The sequence below is a fragment of the Leptodactylus fuscus genome, chromosome 7 (genome assembly GCF_031893055.1).
Source record: "Leptodactylus fuscus isolate aLepFus1 chromosome 7, aLepFus1.hap2, whole genome shotgun sequence".
Classification (NCBI taxonomy): domain Eukaryota; kingdom Metazoa; phylum Chordata; class Amphibia; order Anura; family Leptodactylidae; genus Leptodactylus; species Leptodactylus fuscus.
The window spans coordinates 83,161,339-83,181,807 of record NC_134271.1 but is presented as its reverse complement, the minus strand read 5'-3'; the positions used below and the strand labels follow the sequence as shown (position 1 = coordinate 83,181,807).

The following is a 20,469-nucleotide window of genomic DNA, read 5'->3' as shown; positions in this document are numbered from 1 at the left end:
ATTCTTTGAATTCCCAGTCAGACAATGGCACTGTATACCAGTATTAAAAATTGTGGGTGCACATAACCCCCATATATTCTTTGAATTCCCAGTCAGACAATGGAACTGTATAGCAGTAGCAAAAATTGTGGGTGCACGTAACCCCCATATATTCTTTGAATTCCCAGTCAGACAATGGCACTGTATACCAGTAGTAAAAATTGTGGGTGCACATAACCCCAATATATTCTTTGAATTCCCAGTCAGACAATGGCACTGTATACCAGTATTAAAAATTGTGGGTGCACATAACCCCAATATATTCTTTGAATTCCCAGTCAGACAATGGCACTGTATACCAGTATTAAAAATTGTGGGTGCACATAACCCCCATATATTCTTTGAATTCCCAGTCAGACAATGGCACTGTATACCAGTAGTAAAAATTGTGGGTGCACATAACCCCAATATATTCTTTGAATTCCCAGTGAGACAATGGCACTGTATACCAGTATTAAAAATTGTGGGTGCACATAACCCCCATATATTCTTTGAATTCCCAGTCAGACAATGGCACTGTATACCAGTAGTAAAAATTGTGGGTGCACATAACCCCAATATATTCTTTGAATTCCCAGTGAGACAATGGCACTGTATACCAGTATTAAAAATTGTGGGTGCACATAACCCCCATATATTCTTTGAATTCCCAGTCAGACAATGGCACTGTATACCAGTAGTAAAAATTGTGGGTGCACATAACCCCAATATATTCTTTGAATTCCCAGTCAGACAATGGCACTGTATACCAGTATTAAAAATTGTGGGTGCACATAACCCCCATATATTCTTTGAATTCCCAGTGAGACAATGGCACTGTATACCAGTAGTAAAAATTGTGGGTGCACATAACCCCCATATATTCTTTGAATTCCCAGTCAGACAATGGCACTGTATACCAGTAGTAAAAATTGTGGGTGCACATAACCCCAATATATTCTTTGAATTCCCAGTCAGACAATGGCACTGTATACCAGTATTAAAAATTGTGGGTGCACATAACCCCAATATATTCTTTGAATCCCCAGTCAGACAATGGCACTATATACCAGTAGTAAAAATTGTGGGTGCACATAACCCCCATATATTCTTTGAATTCCCAGTCAGACAATGGCACTGTATACCAGTATTAAAAATTGTGGGTGCACATAACCCCCATATATTCTTTGAATTCCCAGTGAGACAATGGAACTGTATAGCAGTAGCAAAAATTGTGGGTGCACGTAACCCCCATATATTCTTTGAATTCCCAGTCAGACAATGGCACTGTATACCAGTAGTAAAAATTGTGGGTGCACATAACCCCAATATATTCTTTGAATTCCCAGTGAGACAATGGCACTGTATAGCAGTAGCAAAAATTGTGGGTGCACGTCACCCCAATATATTCTTTGAATTCCCAGTCAGACACTGGCACTATATACCAGTAGCAAAAATTGTGGGTGTATATAGCCCCAATTCTATTGCTAGGGGACTTGCAGGGTATTTCTGAGGTGAAGGTGGGGGGGCACACCGTTGGAACGGGGATTTGGGGTGTATATATGGGGTATACGGGAATACACTGTCAGTGTGTTCCATACAGGATCCTGGGAAAGCTGGGTTGCGGCGATTGAGCCCGTCAGTGCCACGTTACACTGACAAGCTTCTCCCTGGAATTGAAGTTATATGTAAGCCCAATATATTCTTTGAATTCCCAGTGAGACAATGGCACCATATGGCAGTAGCAAAAATAGTGGGTGTATATAGCCCCAATCCTATTGCTAGGGGACTTGCAGGGTATTTCTGGGGTGAAGGTGGGGGGGCACACCGTTGGAACGGGTATCGGGGGTATATATCGGGTATACGGGAATACACTGACAGTGTATTCCATTCAGGATCCTGGGAAAGCTGGGTTGCGGCGATTGAGCCCGTCAGTGCCACGTTACACTGACAAGCTTCTCCCTGGAATTTAGCTCTTACAAGAGCTGTTGTGGTTGTCTTCTCCTTCCTATCTAGCCTGTCCCTGCCTACCCAGAATCTAAGCCCTAGCTAACTGGACGGAAACCTCCGTCCCCGGTGAATTGCAAGCTCAGAATGACGCGAAGCTGGGCGGCGCTGTTCTTTTAAATTAGAGGTCACATGTTTTCGGCAGCCAATGGGTTTTGCCTACTTTTCTCAACGTCACCGGTGTCGTAGTTCCTGTCCCACCTACCCTGCGCTGTTATTGGAGCAAAAAAGGCGCCAGGGAAGGTGGGAGGGGAATCGAGTAATGGCGCACTTTACCACGCGGTGTTCGATTCGATTCGAACATGCCGAACAGCCTAATATCCGATCGAACATGAGTTCGATAGAACACTGTTCGCTCATCTCTAGTCAGAGCATTTTCTCTCACTTGTCACTTGGTCGTGAACAGTAAGACTTGTCTTCACACATGTCGGATTTGACTCAAATTTGTGGATTTAATCTACACTCCGGATAGCTAATCTACGTCAGGGAATTGGGTCTCAGATTTTTTTCTGTTATGCTTATGTGTGAACATACTCTAAAAGATATAACCACTCTATCCCCTTCATTGTGCAGAGGCATGCTTCATTAAATGTGTGCCTACAGAGTGTGATAAAGGATGTCAGTGACTAAATGCGTCAGACGCCTCAGACAGTATTAGAAAACCTCTTATAAATTCTTATATATAAGGCTCAGCATTATAATACTTAAATTCTTCTATGTGCAGCAGTTGGCTATTATAAGAGTTATATTGTTGGACATAGATTTATGTCCAACAAGATTTATACTAGTTATAGTTTTATATTTAGAGGCAGTATTATAGCAGTTATGTTTTTGTACATATGGAGCAATATTATAGTACTTATATTCTTATGCATACAGGAAAGTATTATAGTTGGTATATTTATGTACATAGAGGTAGTTAGTATTTATATTCTTGTTCATGGGGCAGTATTACAGTAATTATATTGTAATTATATTCTTGTTTATAGGGGACAGTATTATATTAGTTGACAAATTGTTGCCAACAATATCAGCATTAGGTGGTTATATTTTTGTTAATAGAGGGCAGCATTGTAACTGTTATATCCTTGAATATAGGAGGCAGTATTAAAGTAGTTATATTTTTGTGCATAGAGGCAGTTGTCCATTGGACAGTATTACAGTAGTTATTTTTGTATGTGGGGGGTATTACATTAATAAAATTGTTGCTCACAGAAGCAATATTAGGTAGTTATATTCTTGTACATAGGGGGCAGTTTTATAGTAGTTATATTCCTGTACATAGTGATTTGCAGCTAAAGATACAGCTAAAACACACTGCAATTTGTTTTCTGCTTTAGGCTGAAGCCCCACATTGCGAAAACGCAGCTTTTTTTGTTGCAGATTTTGTTGCGGTTTTTTGAGCCAAAGCCAGGAATGGATTGAGCAGAAGGTAGAAGTGTAAGAACGTCCTATACATTTCCCATTCCTTTTGTATACAATTTTGGCTTTGGCTCAAAAAACCTCAGCACAATCTGCAACAAAAAAAAAACTACATTACCGCAATGTGGGACTTTAGCCTAATAGAGTTTTTCCCGTGGTTTTCTCTGCTTTATTCCCTTTATTCAATATATAGGGAAAAAGATTACAATTCCTCAGCTACAATGAACATGCTGTGTTTCTGTAGAAGAGATGTTGAGATGTTCTATGTGAATTGTTGATCTTAATTGTTAGACTGGTTACTGGGTTCATCATTAAATGCTTGCCTCTCCTTAGAAAGCCATTGATGCTGACAATGCTGGAGTCAATCCCATTGGAAACTACTCAAACAGCAGCAGCCACTGGGATCTGGGCAGCGCCTTTTTTTTTGCTGGGACGGTGATAACTACAATTGGTGAGTTGTGCATGTCTCTGCCACCATTTTTAATTTTTTTGGTCATTCAATGTGTTACATACAGAATAGTTTTCAGATTTGGTAATGATGAGACATTATAAGTATTACATATCAATAATCTATGAAAGTGACCCTTTATAGCGCTACATAATAAATGTAAATGCCACTCAAACATAAGGAGTGTCAAGGTTTTTGGGGCTTCTCCCATATATTTCCACTTCTGCTTAGCTTTATAGATAGTCATTGAGAATTTGTTTTTTGACTGTGGGAGGAAATCGTAGTACCCAAGGAGAACCCACAAGATCATGGGGTCACATATCATCAGTATAATGTGTGATCTTGTCAGATATGAACCTACATTTCAATTGCTGCAAAACAAGATGTCTAAATATTGTAAGGAGCATGCTTCCTCTCATGATGACTGTTTCTTCTGTCACCAGGTTATGGAAACATTGCACCCAGCACAGAAGGAGGGAAAATTTTCTGCATCCTATACGCTATATTTGGAATCCCTCTTTTTGGCTTCTTATTAGCTGGCATTGGAGACCAACTGGGTACAATTTTTGGGAAAAGCATTGCAAGGGTTGAGAAAGTCTTTAGGGTAAGGATCAATCTCCTATAGGTGAATTATTGATTTATAGAAATAATTGTGCTGTGTTACTGAGGTGTATTTATCTTGTGTAGTCTCTTGTGGTCTGTGAATATTCCCAATCTTCCAATGGCAGATATCGGGGAAAAGCAAATCGGCATTTTGGTTTTCCATGGGGGATAATGTGTTTGCGGTGCCTTATTCCCCTTTTTTTGCTGAGTCGCAAGAGTAAAACCACACCCAAATCAAGTGACCATATCCTATATACTACTGGGGATGGGGTGATATTCTGGGCAGACTCCCTTTACTTCTTTACTAGAGATGAGCGAGTACTGTTCGGATCAGCCGATCCGAACAGCACATTCGCATAGAAATGAATGGACGTAGCCGGCACGCGGGGGGTTAAGCGTCAAAGCGGAAGTACCAGGTGCATCCATTCATTTCTATGGAGCGTGCTGTTCAGATCAGCTGATCCGAACAGTACTCGCTCATCTTTATTCTTTACAGTAGGTACAAAATGCACAAGTCACCATCCAGAAGCGATTCCCTCCACTCTGCCAGCCCTCATGGGCCAATACCTTTAAGTGGTAAAGGAGACCATAGTTAATTTCCACACCCTCTGTATCTTTTATACTGTACGCTGCTCCCTACTAACATGAGTGTTAGCTCTGCTGCCATTCCTGAGACCAGAGGTTAGGTTTCCTATGGTTTGCCCCTTATGAAACAGAATCAACCCCTTGGATTCAGCAGGGCCACTTGATGCAAGCTGGGCCCATTACCTTAATGAGCAGAGATCTGTAAAATGCTGGATGTATATTTAATGAGCTGAATTGTGAAGGTCTTAGAAGAAGCGGCGCAGTTGCGAGCGTGTAAATTGGATTCATGGTGAGTTAACCCCAGTCATGATGACCTTATAGACAGGTCTCTAAGAATAACGTAAAAAGTAAAAGATGCAATTATTTATATAAAGTGCTCATTACTGTGTCCTAATATACTGCATGATATGGTCAATAATATGGAATAAAGGCAACAAGGTAATCCTGCCACATTGGGCACATATACAGATGTAGTAGAGTTCATCTAAACCTGTGCAATTGCAGAATGATATCTCATCACAGAAGACAACAAAAACAGAGAAAAGTCATTGGAAAAACATTTTTCAATTACTTTTCATTGGTTATTGTTTTATTGTTGTCTTCTTTGATAAGATATCACTCTGCAGCAGTGCAGGTTAATTCTACTACATCTATATACTAACAGTCATGTGTAGGAAACAAGAGCCAACCCCTTTACCCCTATAATTTATGAGCCCCCAATTGTGTTACACATGCATGTAGTAGAAGGGTAACATCATATGTATTGTTTATCATAAAGAGGGATAGGTATGATGTCATTGTGGGCGTGGTCAGATCAGGTGATGAGTGTAGGCTGATAGCATTACTCATCTATGTTGGGAGCCTATAGAGTCACACAAAGTCATGATAAAGAGGGGCGAGCAAATAGACAATAATGTGGAGGGCTGAGTTGAATTTTTACAGCTAATAAGCAGCGTATCTAGGTGAGTTATGAGGTATAAATTCCTTTGGTCAGCAACGGATCCTCCAATATGGGTAGTACAAGGAAAATAAAACTCTTGCATGTGGCAGTGATACTCCAGAGTAGTATCGATAAAGATTATTTTTTATTGAATAATGTGTTTTGGGTTAAGTACAATAACAATTTCCTTATTGAGTCTACTAACATGACAGCCATGTGGAACAGTTTCATTTTCCACTTGCATCTGGAATCTCACTTTATATGATAAATCTCAATGTAATATAATTCTAGAATCCCTTTGCGTTGTCTTTTTTTTTTTACATTGACCTGGAGTTAAATTATGTCTTTTATTCCAGTCACATCTGTTGTGCAAATACACAATGGATAAAGGTCTACCAAGAATTTGGAAAATCTAATAAGGGTATCCCCCAGAGTAACAAAATATAAAATATAACTTTTATTAATTATTGTTTAAAATGGACAATCCATCCACCACCAGTAAAACTCTATAACACACAGATTCGAAATATAAAATAACAAAGATAAGCAGGGAAGGAGTAGGAGCTGTGGGAGTGGGCCTAATACTAAATCAATGTGCCCAGTGTTATTTTATATACCTCCCAAAGCAGATATTAGTATGTCAAACCCCCACAATAATTAAAAATATACCACTCCAAGTGCAAAAGCAGGGTATGGATAAAGTGTAAGGTGTGTCATTTTTATCTGTAAACCCATCAGTGAAAGGACAGAAGAAACCACACACAATATAACCGAGTGGTGGCTACAATGTAACACTCTGCAGACCAATCCCTTAGACCAGTGGTTCTTAACCTTGTTTGAGGTACCGAACCCACTAGTTTCATATGCACATTTACCGAACCCTTTTTTAGTGATAAATCAAATATGATTTTTTTCCAAATTCAAGACATAGGTATATGTTATTTTACTGGTACACAAAATGAACCGTGGATATTATTATATTAGTATTATTCGATCGAACCCTGGTTAAGAACCACTGCCTTAGAAGCTCTATTTATTCCAGAAACTAAGGTTCACTGCTGTCACTAAAACCCATTTAATTAATCGGACTGCCTGTCTGGTCTCTCTGGGTATATTACTGCAGACTGTCCCTCACATAGGTAAAATATCACACCCTGTACTAACTGTATGTATCTCTATGTGTTTCATTACACTAGGTGAATCAACAGAACTTTAGTGCTATCTAACCCTGAAATATAATGTAGTGTGGTAATAACCACAGTTCCCGGGACTCTGATGGTGAGTCCCGGTACTTAAAGAGACCAGACAGGTGTCCGATTAATCAAATGGGTTTTAGTGACAGCAGTAAACCTTAGTTTCTGGACTTAATAGAGCTTCTAAGGGATTGGTCTGCAGAGTGTTACATTGTAGCCACCACTCGGTTATATTGTGTGTGGTTTCTTCTGTCCTATGACTGATGGGCTTACAGACATAAATGACACACCTTACACCTTATCCATACTCTGCTTTTGAACTTGGAAGGGAGTGGTAGTTTTTTAATTGATGTCGGGGTTTGACATACCAATATCTGCTTTGGGAGGTATATAAAATAGCACTGAGCACATTGATTTAGTATTAGGCCCACTCCCACAGCTCCTACTCCCTCCCTGCTTATCTTTGTTATTTTATATTCCGAACCTGTGTGTTATGGAGTTTTACTGGTGGCTGATGGATTGTCCATTTTTAAACAATCATTAATAAAAGTTATATTTTTTATTTTGTTACTCTGGGGAAAACCCTTATTAGATTTTCTACATCTGTTGTGCACTCCCAATTCTGCTGGCTTCCTTCAGGGGTGGAGAACCTCAAATATCTCCAATATACCCTCTTATGGAGCATACTTGGGTGTGGTGGATTGTAATAAGGAACATGCTCAGGTGTGGTGGATGATGGGAGATGTAGTGTGATAGAAAGTATAGAATACTCATGCGGTAATTCTGGTAGGGGTATGTATGATGATCCAGTGTTAGGTCTAAGTACCATAAAGGCAAGATTATTACTTGGGTCAACCAGTGACCATTGTGTATGTCCTAGTGATAGAAATCCAAGGTATCCGCTTGCTTCATGCAGTGTCTGTCACTTACTAACAGTCCAAACATACTCATACTCCATTACAGCAGCGTTCCTCTTTCATAGTCCTGATAATTCCTCCTGATACCGTACAGATCATGGCTTCCTGCTCCTGGACAGGATGGTCATTTTCTGGAGGATTTTCAGAAGGTTGCTGATTCATTGATTATCAAGCATGGAATTGCATGAACCCTGACTGGTCACCATGGAAACAGTAATAAGATGTAAATGCTCCCAAGGTATCAGATCAGCAGGATTTTCTAGCCGCTGCCTCTGGATCCTCGGAGGCGCTCAGTCACTTTACTGTTCCCGTGAGGCTCCTCTGAGGCTGAACATTAATGGATCCTGTCCCTTTCTTGCATCTCATTACTCCCTCATTTGCATGTTGGGTCACTTATAGTTTCATGCAAATTGAAAATGAAAAAAGATAAGGATTTCTTCACAGAACAGACTATGAAATGAGATCTGCAAATTTTATACCAGAACCAGAAAAATGCAACAATGAGATGAATATAGGAAATGTTACCCCTATTATACTTAATACTGATGGTTGGGATTTGTATATCTGGTCATATATGGAGGATGGCTGCTGGATGGGAATCGCGTTCACTTCTAATCCTCCTTGAGGCCGGGGCCCCACTTGGTGTAGACCACAGCGTTTTACAGTCCCTGCAAAGAGGACTGCAATTGTGGAGAAATACACACAGCGGACATGCTGCCAATTTCAAAACCGTTGCAGTTTTGGAAATCACAGCGTGTCAATTATACCTACGGAAATGCTGGTGGTTTCCCTATAAGCATAATGGAAGCAGATGCGCTGCCTCTGCTTTTTTTCCTGCAGCACTTTTTTGCAGCGGATTGCTACGCGGGGCCTTAGCCTAACATTTCTTATTAGTAGATGACCTTATATCTCCTTGTCATCTGGTGCTGCTTCAGGACCACCATGTTGTGCACCATACCCTGTGTAGAAGCATAGTTTAGGCTTCACATCTGCGTTGTTTTAGTCCATTCTTCTGTTCTGTCATAGCAACAAAAGAACAGTCTAAGGCTGGATTCACACTTGTATTGGAGTCTTAGTAGGAGCATAATGTGCTTAAAATTTGTGGAGAGAAAAGTCCTGCAACAGATCTTGAGGGACCCCATTTACTATAATGCCATCTGCAGAGTATCCATTCTTTACTGTGGAATTTCTTTATATAAAAAGTTTTGCTTGCCTGAAATTAACTGTCAATTTAAACTTTGCTCCATCTGAACCCCAGCGCATAGACTGCAATGCTTCATAGGATCTCATATATTTCATTCTAGTTGTAATAAATGTAAATTAACAATATATATTTAGTAGAGTAATCTGTGAATCTAACTCTGTGTCTTTGCTTCAGAAGAAGCAGGTGAGTCAGACCAAGATCCGGGTCATTTCCACCATCTTGTTCATCGTAGCCGGGTGTCTGGTGTTTGTCACAATTCCAGCTGTCATCTTCAAACAGATCGAAGGATGGACGGAGCTGGAGTCCATTTATTTTGTAGTTGTTACACTCACAACCGTTGGCTTTGGGGACTATGTGGCAGGTAAGTGACTGAAGCAATCTACCAATGTGTATCTAAGATTGTCATATGCGAAAATGGCTGTATCTAAGCCTATGTGTGATAGAATCTGAGAACCACACAACACTACATACCGTGTCATATACTGCTGAGCCCATCCCTTCTAAGGGCGGTGACACACTTAGTTCCTGGATCAAGACATGGCTGCTTCAAGTTCCCGGCCTCTGATGGTTTCTCCTCTGTGCAAGTGAAACACTGATGTATTACATATGGATATCATTGATATTTCACGTACACAGAAAAGATTCACCAGCAATCCTGGGCGAGATGTGGCTATAACATTACGGGTCTCCACCCCAATTCTTTATGTGTGTTCTGGGTTCATGGACCATCAATAAATCATCTGATACGTTGCAGGTGAATCTCCTATAATTGCAGATGACCTGTGTTATAAAGAGTTAACAGCTGCTTCCATTTTATGTTCTTTGTTAGTAGTTGCTTCCTCCCAACCCCCTCTATGATTGTCCGATGATCTCATCTTCTCATGAATTATCCATGAGACACGTGTGAGGGCCTGAGGCAGGTTTAACAATCAGGCGACCACTACGGGGGGCTCAATCTGTATTATTGAGGTTTTGGAGACTGTGAGTAAGGATTCAAATACATGGGAGAGATACTATATCAGATAGGAGTAAATGTAGTAACTGCATGAGTAACTGGAGTGTGAACAGAGACTAAGATGCAGATATAATTTGCGTCTTCTCTTCTGTTTCCTGCTCCACACTAACACCAGGTCTCATAACTTATCAAATTATATTCCATATATTAATGCATCAAATGGAAATTTCTCTCAGTAAAAACATAAAACGTTAAAATTTTAACACATGCTACTGTTGCAGCTGAAATTCATTTTTAAATATGTTATCTTGTATTATTATTTCCCATTTTGTTGTATTATTTATGACATCACCTTTTAATATATGAGTTTATGTTCTTTTTATGATACTTTTAAATCATTGTGTATTATTCACTAGATTATCTTTACTACGTTTAATATTATAATATTGAATTTTATGTTATATGCAGCTATTTTGTTTTGTGCTGTGTTTTGCATTACTTTTATTGTTATATTGTGTTTTGTATTATATATTATATTTTATGTTACTTTTGAAATACACTTTCTACCAATAAGTATTTGGGCACCTGTGGTAGAATAGAAAAACCACATTTATTCCTATCCAATAGTTGGTAGAGCCCAGGAGATGCTTCCTTACGGATGGGATTGATGGATACAATACTCCTGGATGCCTGGTGAAACTCCTGGTGTATGTGAGCCATCGGTTTGGTGCAGTTTCTCTGGCCAGCACTCGTCAGTCTCTATCTCCCAGTTTCAGGGTCTGCCGACTCGGGGCACATTCCGACAATCACCGTTCACCTTCCACTTCGTAATCACATAGGTCACTGTTGATTTTGGGTAATTCAGTTCACTTGCTATGTCCCTTAAGTATCGACCATTTCTGTGGTACCCGACAATTACCCCTTTCTTGAAATTGGACAACTCTGCACTTTGTGGCATCTTGCATGCGACTAATGCCAATGCTGTTTCCTATTTAACGGCGTAAGGCGTGACGTACATCACAACCGCAGATATCTTCATTTGCATGGGTGTCCAAATACTTATTGGTAGACAGCTTGTTATGATTATTATTATCATGTTTTAATATTGTTTTTATGTTTTATATTTTATCTTCTTATGGTATCGTGTTATATTATTATTTTGTTACTTTTGTTATACAGATTATACTGTACGATGTCATATTTTGTACTGTCATTACAAAGTTTTCCTATATGGTGTCACATTATATTTTATTATATTATTATATAATTTTACATTTTTATGGAGTCAGGAGAAATCTAGGGAGAAGAATCAGCCTCCATCTTAAGAGTCATTAGATGTTATCACATCCAATTAAAACAGTTTTAAATTAATTATGTTCGTTCCAATTAGTGTAAGCAGCAAGCTCTTTGAATAAGGGTCTGTAGAGTGGCGAAGGCCGGGTACGGCTCTCTGAGGCATTTCTATCATGCTGCGCAGCACAATCTATTACTGGAGAAGTAGAAGTCTCTGCAGGTTCTTGTTGTTCGCTGAGCAGTTTCCTGATTGACTTCAGGGATGAAAAATCTCAGACTTGGAGCTGCTTGGTTCTGTCTGCGGGACAAAGTCGTTAATCTGCTGGTAGATACGTCAGTGACATAGCTTGAGGATCCTAGAGGACAGCCACAGGGAGTTCATATTTTCACTAATTATTATTTCTTTTACTTTATTGTATTATTTCTCTTATTTGTATAGCGGCAACATATTCCATAGTGCTGTACAGTCATTGTCAGTCACTGTCCAATATAGGACTCACATTTTGAAATCCCTATCAGTATATGATTTTGGATGTCCTGGAGATAGCCCATGTAAACGCTAGTCAATGTAAATGATGCAGCTGTCATCTAGGGCATAACTTTCAGCCTCTGGGCTAGCTCTGGGGAGGTATTAGCTCTCCTTTAGAAGACCAGTCGGTATAGAGACTTATTGGCAATGCTTCATGGGAAAGTATACATAGAGCTGTATCACAAGGAAGGAGAACTGTTTTGTTAGTGGTACCTATTGGAAGTAGCTGCAGCACCCAGCTCTAACAGGGGTGTCTGCTTACTCGGCAGAGGTGCCTTTAGGCCCCCTCAAGCATTGGGGCCCAATTCCAACTGCTGTATACAGTTTACACTGTTCTTTTTATAAATGAGAACCAATAAAACATTATACACAACAATAATATAACATAACCACTCTCCAAGTATAAGTTATATTATTCAGCAGTGACATTGCCACCCTCCAAATGTAAAGTATATTATAGAGAAAATGACATCAACAATCTCCAATTAGAATTTGTCTTATGTATATGGTAACAACTATCCGCATATAGTATAGGCATCAATGCTGCCTACATAGAAGTTTTACTACAAATCCATGGTATAATTGCTTTTCAGATACCAGTTATATTAAAATAAGCTGCTTTTTTATAGTGCTGATCTTCAGATATAAGGTATATTATACAGTAGTGACATCACTGCATAAACAGATATAGCTTATATTATATTTTTACCAGCGATATTCCACAATAAACTGTGAGTGGTATTATAGAAAAGTAGAAGCATGTAGGAGCCATAGCAACAGCACAGAGGGGGCCGCTGAATGCTGAGGCGCATAGTGCATAAAAGTCGCCAGTGCTCTCCCGACTCAATAACTGCTGAGTTCTGAACCTCCTCTGGTATTACCATCTGCACAAAAACTGTGTGAAAATAGCTTTATGGCATGTGTTTCCAAAGCCGAGCTCTGTATGTAAGCTTTACATCATCAAACACAATGGCAGGTGTTGGATGCCGTGAGGCAGGTTGAATGGAGTGGTGTAAAGCACAATGCCACAACTGGACTCTGCACTGGAAACATGTTCTATAGAGGGATGAATCACACGTCTCTGTCCGACAGGGAGTCCAGGTTTAGTCAATGTTAAGAGAATGTTCCCTGCCTGACTGCATTGTTCCAACGCTACGGTTTGGTGGAGGAGGGATAATGCTGCTGGATTATTTTCGAGGGCTGGTCTTGACTCCTTAGTTTCATTGAAGTGAGATCTTAATACTTTAGCACATCACGACATTTTGAAAAGTCTATCCTTCCAAGTTTGTGGGAACAGTTTTTTCTGTTTCAGCTTTACATCTCATCTAAGTGTCTGACCTTGAAAATGCTTCTTCTGTGTGAATGGGGAAAAATTCCCACAGACACTCTCCAAAATCTTGTAGAAAGCCTTCGCAGAATATTAGAAGCTGTATTAGCTGCAATGGGGTTACCAACTCCATATTAAAACCTATGGATTTTGAAAGGCTCCTATAGGTGTAATGTGTTGGTGTCCAAACACTTTTGTCCATATAGCGTAAGTTATAGTAGACAGCAGTACCATCAGTCCTCTCCAAATCTACATTGTATTGTATAGCAATGACATCATTAATCATTAGGAATATATATTTCTAATTATGTTTCTCACACATTATACCCAAGTAATATAGAGGTACTTCTTTTACAGGTGGAAATACAGATATAATGTATCGGGAATGGTACAAGCCGCTCGTATGGTTCTGGATCCTGGTTGGTCTTGCATATTTCGCAGCCGTCCTGAGCATGATTGGAGACTGGCTCCGAGTGATATCAAAGAAAACAAAAGAAGAGGTAAATTAGTCACTGACAAATCTTACTTATTCCTTAATAAAACTGTACAGCTATAGTAATACTACATAGCACTTTGTCATAATAGCACATTGATAACTGAGCAATAATAAGTTAATAAAGAACCTGCTATTATAAAGGCATAGAATGTTCTGTAGCATCTGGGTACCTTGTATCCTCTCAACTTTGGCCACTCAAGACTATGAGGCCGTGAAATAGAAAAGAAGGACTTCATACAGATGTTTTCCATGGGCTGACCATGTTTCATATCTTTTTCACTAATTCTTTGTTAGTTGATGTTGGAAAATAAAGAAGACAGCGGTTTTATTTTGTTTTGTGAATGCAAAAAAATGGATGACACATGGATAAGACATGGTTCAAAAACCCATAAAAAAAGAGAAGTACGGTAGGATGTATAGTATGTATTCGTTTTATAGTTATCGAATCAGATATGGGTAAAAGCAGATATATATGTGTGTGTGTATTTATATTACTCTGCCTCTAATCTCCTTGGCTTTCTTTTAAAATACACCATACCTCATGTACAGGGAGGTGGCGACTTCACCTTGCACCAAATCTGTGATCCTTTAGAGGGAGTCAGAAAAGTGACTTCTATGAAACTCTATGTGAAACTATGGCACATCTGCAGATGGGTTATTTTTGGTATTGTAGCTCCATTCCATTAAAGTAATGGCTCGTTCACATCTGAGTTTGGGGAGTCCGCATGGGAACCCATCGAATGGACTACCAAACGCACTGGCAAGCAGTGTGCAGTGAAAGCGCATGGACTCCATAGACTATAATGGGGTCTGTGTGCTCTTTGCCGGTGTCCGCAAGGAAGATGCGGACAGAAAATTACTTTGTGATCTACTTTCACGTTGTCATCTACTTTCACATCCACATGATGAAAGCACACATTATAGTCTATGGGGTCCGTGTGCTTTCACTGCACACCGCTTGCCAGTGCGTTTGGTAGTCCATTCGGGGGGTCTTCTTGCGGACTCCCCGCACGGATTACCAAACGCAGATGTGAATGAGGCATTACTTCAATGGAATGGAGCTACAATACCAAAGATAACCCATCTGCAGATGTGCCATTAGTGGGCCTGATCTACAATACTAAACACCACCTGTGGACAGACATGGCACTGTTTCTGGAAGAAATCAGCCATGTTTTTCTAATCCTGGACAATTTCTTTGATGTCACATCAAGCACAGTACATGTGTCACTGGGTATGTCTGGGCTTTGGCTACAGATCTGTGTGTGTTGTACACGGTCAAATCTTGCACATATATACTGTATAACATATATATATATATATATATATATATATATATATATATATAACAAGTATAATGGTAGCTATAAGAGCTGCTGTCACCAGTGAACAGACTTTATCATTATTGGCACATTATGACTTCTGATTCCTGAGAATTTTCTGCTGTCACAGTGATCGATCACAATATTGAAGGGCTGGGGAATTACAGACTGTTTACAGAATGTTGTAAGATGTCTGAATTTACGAGCCGGTGAACATTGCACAGATGGAGCATGTGTCTTCTTAGTCTTCATGCTAAATCATGAAATCCTGTTGAAAATATGAGCAGGGCCTAGAAATGTAAAAGTTTTATGCAGAAAGGTCTGAAAGGTGATAGAGCATATACAGTATAGAAGATTCCAGCTTCAGCACCATGGACAGCGAATAAGACATAATGGACATAATCCTATTAATATTATAAATGTGAAAGTTTGTGGGTTTGTGAGTTTTTGTGTTTGGATGTTTGGATGTTCAGATGTTTGTTCCTCAATCACGCAAAACCCGCTCGACCGATTTGACTGAAAGTTTCCACAAACATAGTTAATACACCTGATTGCGCAATAGGCTACTTTTCGTCACAATAGCGCACATACGCTTGTGCCAGGAACCCCACAAAACCCAAACTCACACCACCATCTCTGCAATCTCACACACTTTGGACCATAGCAAGCCACAAAATTCATATTGCCCTCTACAGCCTAGCCCCTAACCCCACACAATCACATATACATATACTTTACCACTTTGCCCCTCACCTTAACGATCCTCTAGGAGGCTCTCTTTAACGCTCCGGAGCAGCCATGTTTGCCGACCCCCACCGCTCTGACAATCCGCGACACCGCCCACCCATGTCAATACCCCTAGGCGGTCTAATAAATGCAAAAATTTTTTTTAAAAAAAAAAAAGTAAAAAAAAAAACAAAAACAAATAAAAAGGATTAAAAATTCAAATCACTGCCCTTTCCCTAGAACACATATAAAAGTAGTTAAAAACTGTGAAACACATACATGTTAGGTATCCCCACGTCCGAAATCACCCGCTCAACAAAGCTATACAAATATTTTTCCTGTTCGGTAAACGCCGTAGCGGGAAAAATGGTCAAAAGTGCCAAACCGCCGTTTTTTCACTGTTTTGATTCTGATAAAAATTTGAATAAAAAGTGATCAAAGCAATAACATTTCCCGAAAATGGTAGAACTACAAAGTACACCCGGTCCCGCAAAAAAAGACGCCCTATGCATCCCCGTACACGGACGCATAAAAAAGTTATGGCTGTCAGAATATGGCGACTTTTCAAAAAAAAAATTTTTAACATAGTTTTGGATTTTTTAAAGGGGTCAAAATGTAAATAAAACCATATAAATTTGGTATCCCCGGAATCGTAACGAAACACAGAATACAGGGAACATGTCAATTTGGTTGCACAGTGAACGCCGTAAAACCAAAGCCCGTAAGAAAGTCGCAGAAATGCATTTTTTCTTCAAATCCACCCCATTCTGAATTTTTTCCCTGCTTCCCAGTACATTATATAGAATAAATAATGGTGACATCATGAATAAAAATTTGTCCCAGAAAAATTAAGACCTCATATGACTCTGGGAGCGGAGAAAAAAAAAAGTTATGGGGTTTAGAAGGAGGGGAGTCAAAAATGAAAAACGAAAATCAAAAAATGCCATCGGCGGGAAAGGGTTAACTTCAAATACTTTGGTCCCAAAGTCACTATGTTCAGTTTCTCACAACACCATATATATAGCAGCTCAAATACAAAGTAACTGCAACACAAAAGTCTCACGTATTCTCTGAATTACAGCAAAAACAAGATACAAACTTACATTTCATATCCCATACCTTATACACAGTACGAAAACCTTACCCACGCCTGTACATACCCACTTCTACAATCACCGCAGACGAAGTCGCGGGTACCAGCTAGTGGATCATATGGGAAACTTTGGTAGAATGTGATCACAAATCTCTCTGGCATTGGCTACACTGAGGCTAGTAGGAGTCATTACGTCAGTATCGTAGATGCTGCCATGTACAAAAGGCATGAATCCCACCACAAAGGGGCTCTGTATGATTGCTGTATGTAGAATCGTTGATCCCTTTTGATACAACTTTAGTGGGGACACCATCTTTCTAACAAGTCTTAAAGGGGTTGTGCAGGGAACATCTAGATCTAGATCCTACTTACTAATATATGTGCATCATACCCACTGCACAAGTTCTGGTCTTTTTAAGTTCTGATCTTTGGGATCCAGAATTCTCACAGTTTGGCCTCCCTTCCAAATGCACCTCTTGCTCATGTGACTGATCATGCTTTACTCCTTCTGCTTGTCCTCAGAGTAGAGCAGGGTCAGTCATACAATCAAGAGTTAGTGCATCAAGAGAGGGTATAGAACTGCAGGACTTCCAGATCCCAGGCAGTAGCAGATTTTGTTCCTTGGGTAAGCCCTATGATTGCAAACTAGGCTTATTTAGTAATCTTTCGAGAGTGAGGTTGTAGAAGTATTATATTCAATGCCTAATACAGGGCCTAAGGTGTTGATGAATGTTAAATAAAGAATACTTAGTTCATGCCTCTCTAATGAATTGTTAAATTATAACAAGGCACTGATAGTCATCCTAATCTTTTTCTCTAGGTTGGAGAAATCAAGGCTCATGCTGCAGAGTGGAAAGCCAATGTGACCGCAGAATTCAGGGAGACTCGAAGACGCCTGAGTGTAGAGATCCATGACAAGCTCCAGAGGGCAGCCACAATCAGGAGCATGGAGCGCAGACGGCTTGGTCTTGACCAGAGAGCTCACTCTCTTGACATGCTCTCCCCAGAAAAACGTTCAGTGTTTGCAGAGTTGGAGAATGGCCGTTTCAAGGCCTCATCCCAAGAGAGTATAAACAACAGACCCAATAATCTAAGACTTAAAGGGGCTGAGCAGTTCAACAGCTTACATGCTCAAGGCCTCTCAGAAGATAATATTATCAATAAGTTTGGCTCCAATTCATCAAAGTTAACCAAAAGGAAAAATAAGGACCTGAAGAAGAATCTTCCAGAGGATGTACGGAAAATTTATGAGAATTTCAGAAAATATTCTGCAGATGAAGAGAAGAAGGAAGAGGGCGAAGGCGATAGGATGTCCACCTCAGACACAGCAACTCTCTCTGACTTCATCCAGCACTCCATCATAGAGAATGGCTCAGTCCCCTGTGAAACCAAAGATGAGGAGCACGAGAACAAAGCATTACTTGAAGAACGAAACTAAAAGGGCAAAATTGAGGATCATTGCTCTGTCATGGCACAACAAAGCTGTGGGCTGCAATGTGGGATGGACCATTGACTTTCTATTTCCATTCTGGAGCCCAAAGTTAGTTTGTACTTTGACTCAGCAGTAACCTTTGACCCCTTCTGTGTTGGAGAGGATAGTAATCCTATGTGGTAACTGCCCCCTCCAGCACAGAAGGGGTTAAAATATCGCCCTGGGGTGTAAACCAGAACCGACAACAATCGGTTACTTCGTAGGAGCTCTCGAGACATGTGCCTTATGCAGACTTTTCAATTAACTGGAGCTCTTTAATCTGCATTGGTGGAAACATTTACTGTGCCATAACTGACTGCCAAAATAAGCCCCCCAACAACAGCTACAAATAAAAAATATAGCAAGATAGCAGCCAGAATGTGGAAAACAGCACTGTGTTACGCTGGATAAGATAACCATAGTCATTACAGGAGACACTGAGATGGCATTGCGTTTCTTTACTCAATCTGAGAGTCCCAGGAAGCATTTTCCATGCTGGCATAAAGAGTACACAAAAACAATTACGATTGCAACGCGTTTCACTCTCTAATTGAAATATAGAAGGATACACTTTGTAAGCCTACAAATAGACTATACAAGGAAACATGGAGATGGCAACGCGTTTCACTCCAACTCAGACAAGACAGGGAACATTTTTCAGTCCAAATCCAGTATATGAAGAAATGTGGCGATAGTAACACATTTCACTGTCTAAATTAAACGTGGTAGGAAGCTTTTTCCAAGCTTGCAAATAAACACCTATATGCATTTTGTGGCACATGAATAGAATATGGAGTACTTAAGTGACATTTATCATCTTTCTAACCTCTACATTGAGCCAGATCCTTTACTGGCCAGTAACAACATCAGCACACCCCACAGAATAACTGCGTGTCAGCTTTTTAACCGTAAACAAGCACTGTGGCAGCAACCATAACCAATGAAAGCACCAGAGACTGTGACAGCGCCCCTAGCGGTAGATGTGGGCACTGCAAGCCCCAACATAAATTGAAAGATGTCAGTTTTAAAAAGAAAAACACACTGCAGAGTGGATCATGCGTGCTTTTTTTTTATTGCAAACACTTTATATTTGCTGAAGAAATTTCAGTTCTCAATGCTGTATAACAAGGAAGCAGCGGAGCGTCTTGCATGTGGTTCAAAGCCGCCCGCGCTATAAGACTGTAATAATCCCAGCACCTAGAGACAAAAACAACGATGGGGATGTTATTGTGCAATTCTCAGGGCTCGTTCCCTTCTTTTAAGTGAAGGATTTCATGGGCACTCAAAAAATCCATACAAAAAAAACAAACAAAAAAAAAACCACACACACCATAACATGCGAGTCCCTCCATGTAGTCTGGCTGGAGAGGGACGAGAAGTGCTCACCGCTTTGTGCCATCTTATTTTGTAACTTTTTAAGAGTATTTTCAATAATTAGTTTGTTTTTTGCATTGCTGGACGCTCGGTTCTTCTATCAGTGTTCCTTTATTGGTTTTCTATTGCACATCCTGCGAGTTTTTGCAAGGGATTAGAGGGAGTTTTATAACCAGACATACTGAACAATAAATCCTTAGGTGACCTAAAAGTTTTTATTGTTTCTGTCAAATATCAGTGGGAATGTAAAGCTATTTCTACATGGTGCCATATTGCAGTCCAGCGTAGTAATATATTAAGCACTTCTCAAGCAGAGATGGAACGTGAAGCTATTGGGACCTTGTGAAGAGAGTCTTTGCCTGTCGCCTCTGCCAGGCAGTGGTTATTAATGAGAATTGCAACCTCGGATACCCCAATAGCTAAACTACTGAAGATCGGAAGTGCTTGATATTGTACAAACAGGACAGGAGAGTAGGATTTCTGAAATGTATCCCCCAATATGCTTACATTAGACACGCCACAGAAACTCTTCATTATTCATTGGTT

At 39.9% G+C, this 20,469-nt stretch overlaps 1 protein-coding gene across 1 annotated transcript in view; it reads left to right on the top strand.

Annotated features, from left to right (window-relative positions):
- Positions 1 to 20,246, top strand: part of KCNK10 (potassium two pore domain channel subfamily K member 10) — a 75,967-nt gene extending 55,721 nt beyond the window's left edge. The window contains exons 3-7 of the mRNA XM_075282406.1: positions 3,781 to 3,898; positions 4,339 to 4,499; positions 9,512 to 9,698; positions 13,799 to 13,941; positions 17,899 to 20,246. Coding sequence (XP_075138507.1) covers positions 3,781 to 3,898; positions 4,339 to 4,499; positions 9,512 to 9,698; positions 13,799 to 13,941; positions 17,899 to 18,516 — 1,227 coding nt within the window. The 3' untranslated portion in view covers positions 18,517 to 20,246. The remainder of the gene's footprint in view (positions 1 to 3,780; positions 3,899 to 4,338; positions 4,500 to 9,511; positions 9,699 to 13,798; positions 13,942 to 17,898) is intronic.
- Positions 20,247 to 20,469: the final 223 nt, after the last annotated feature.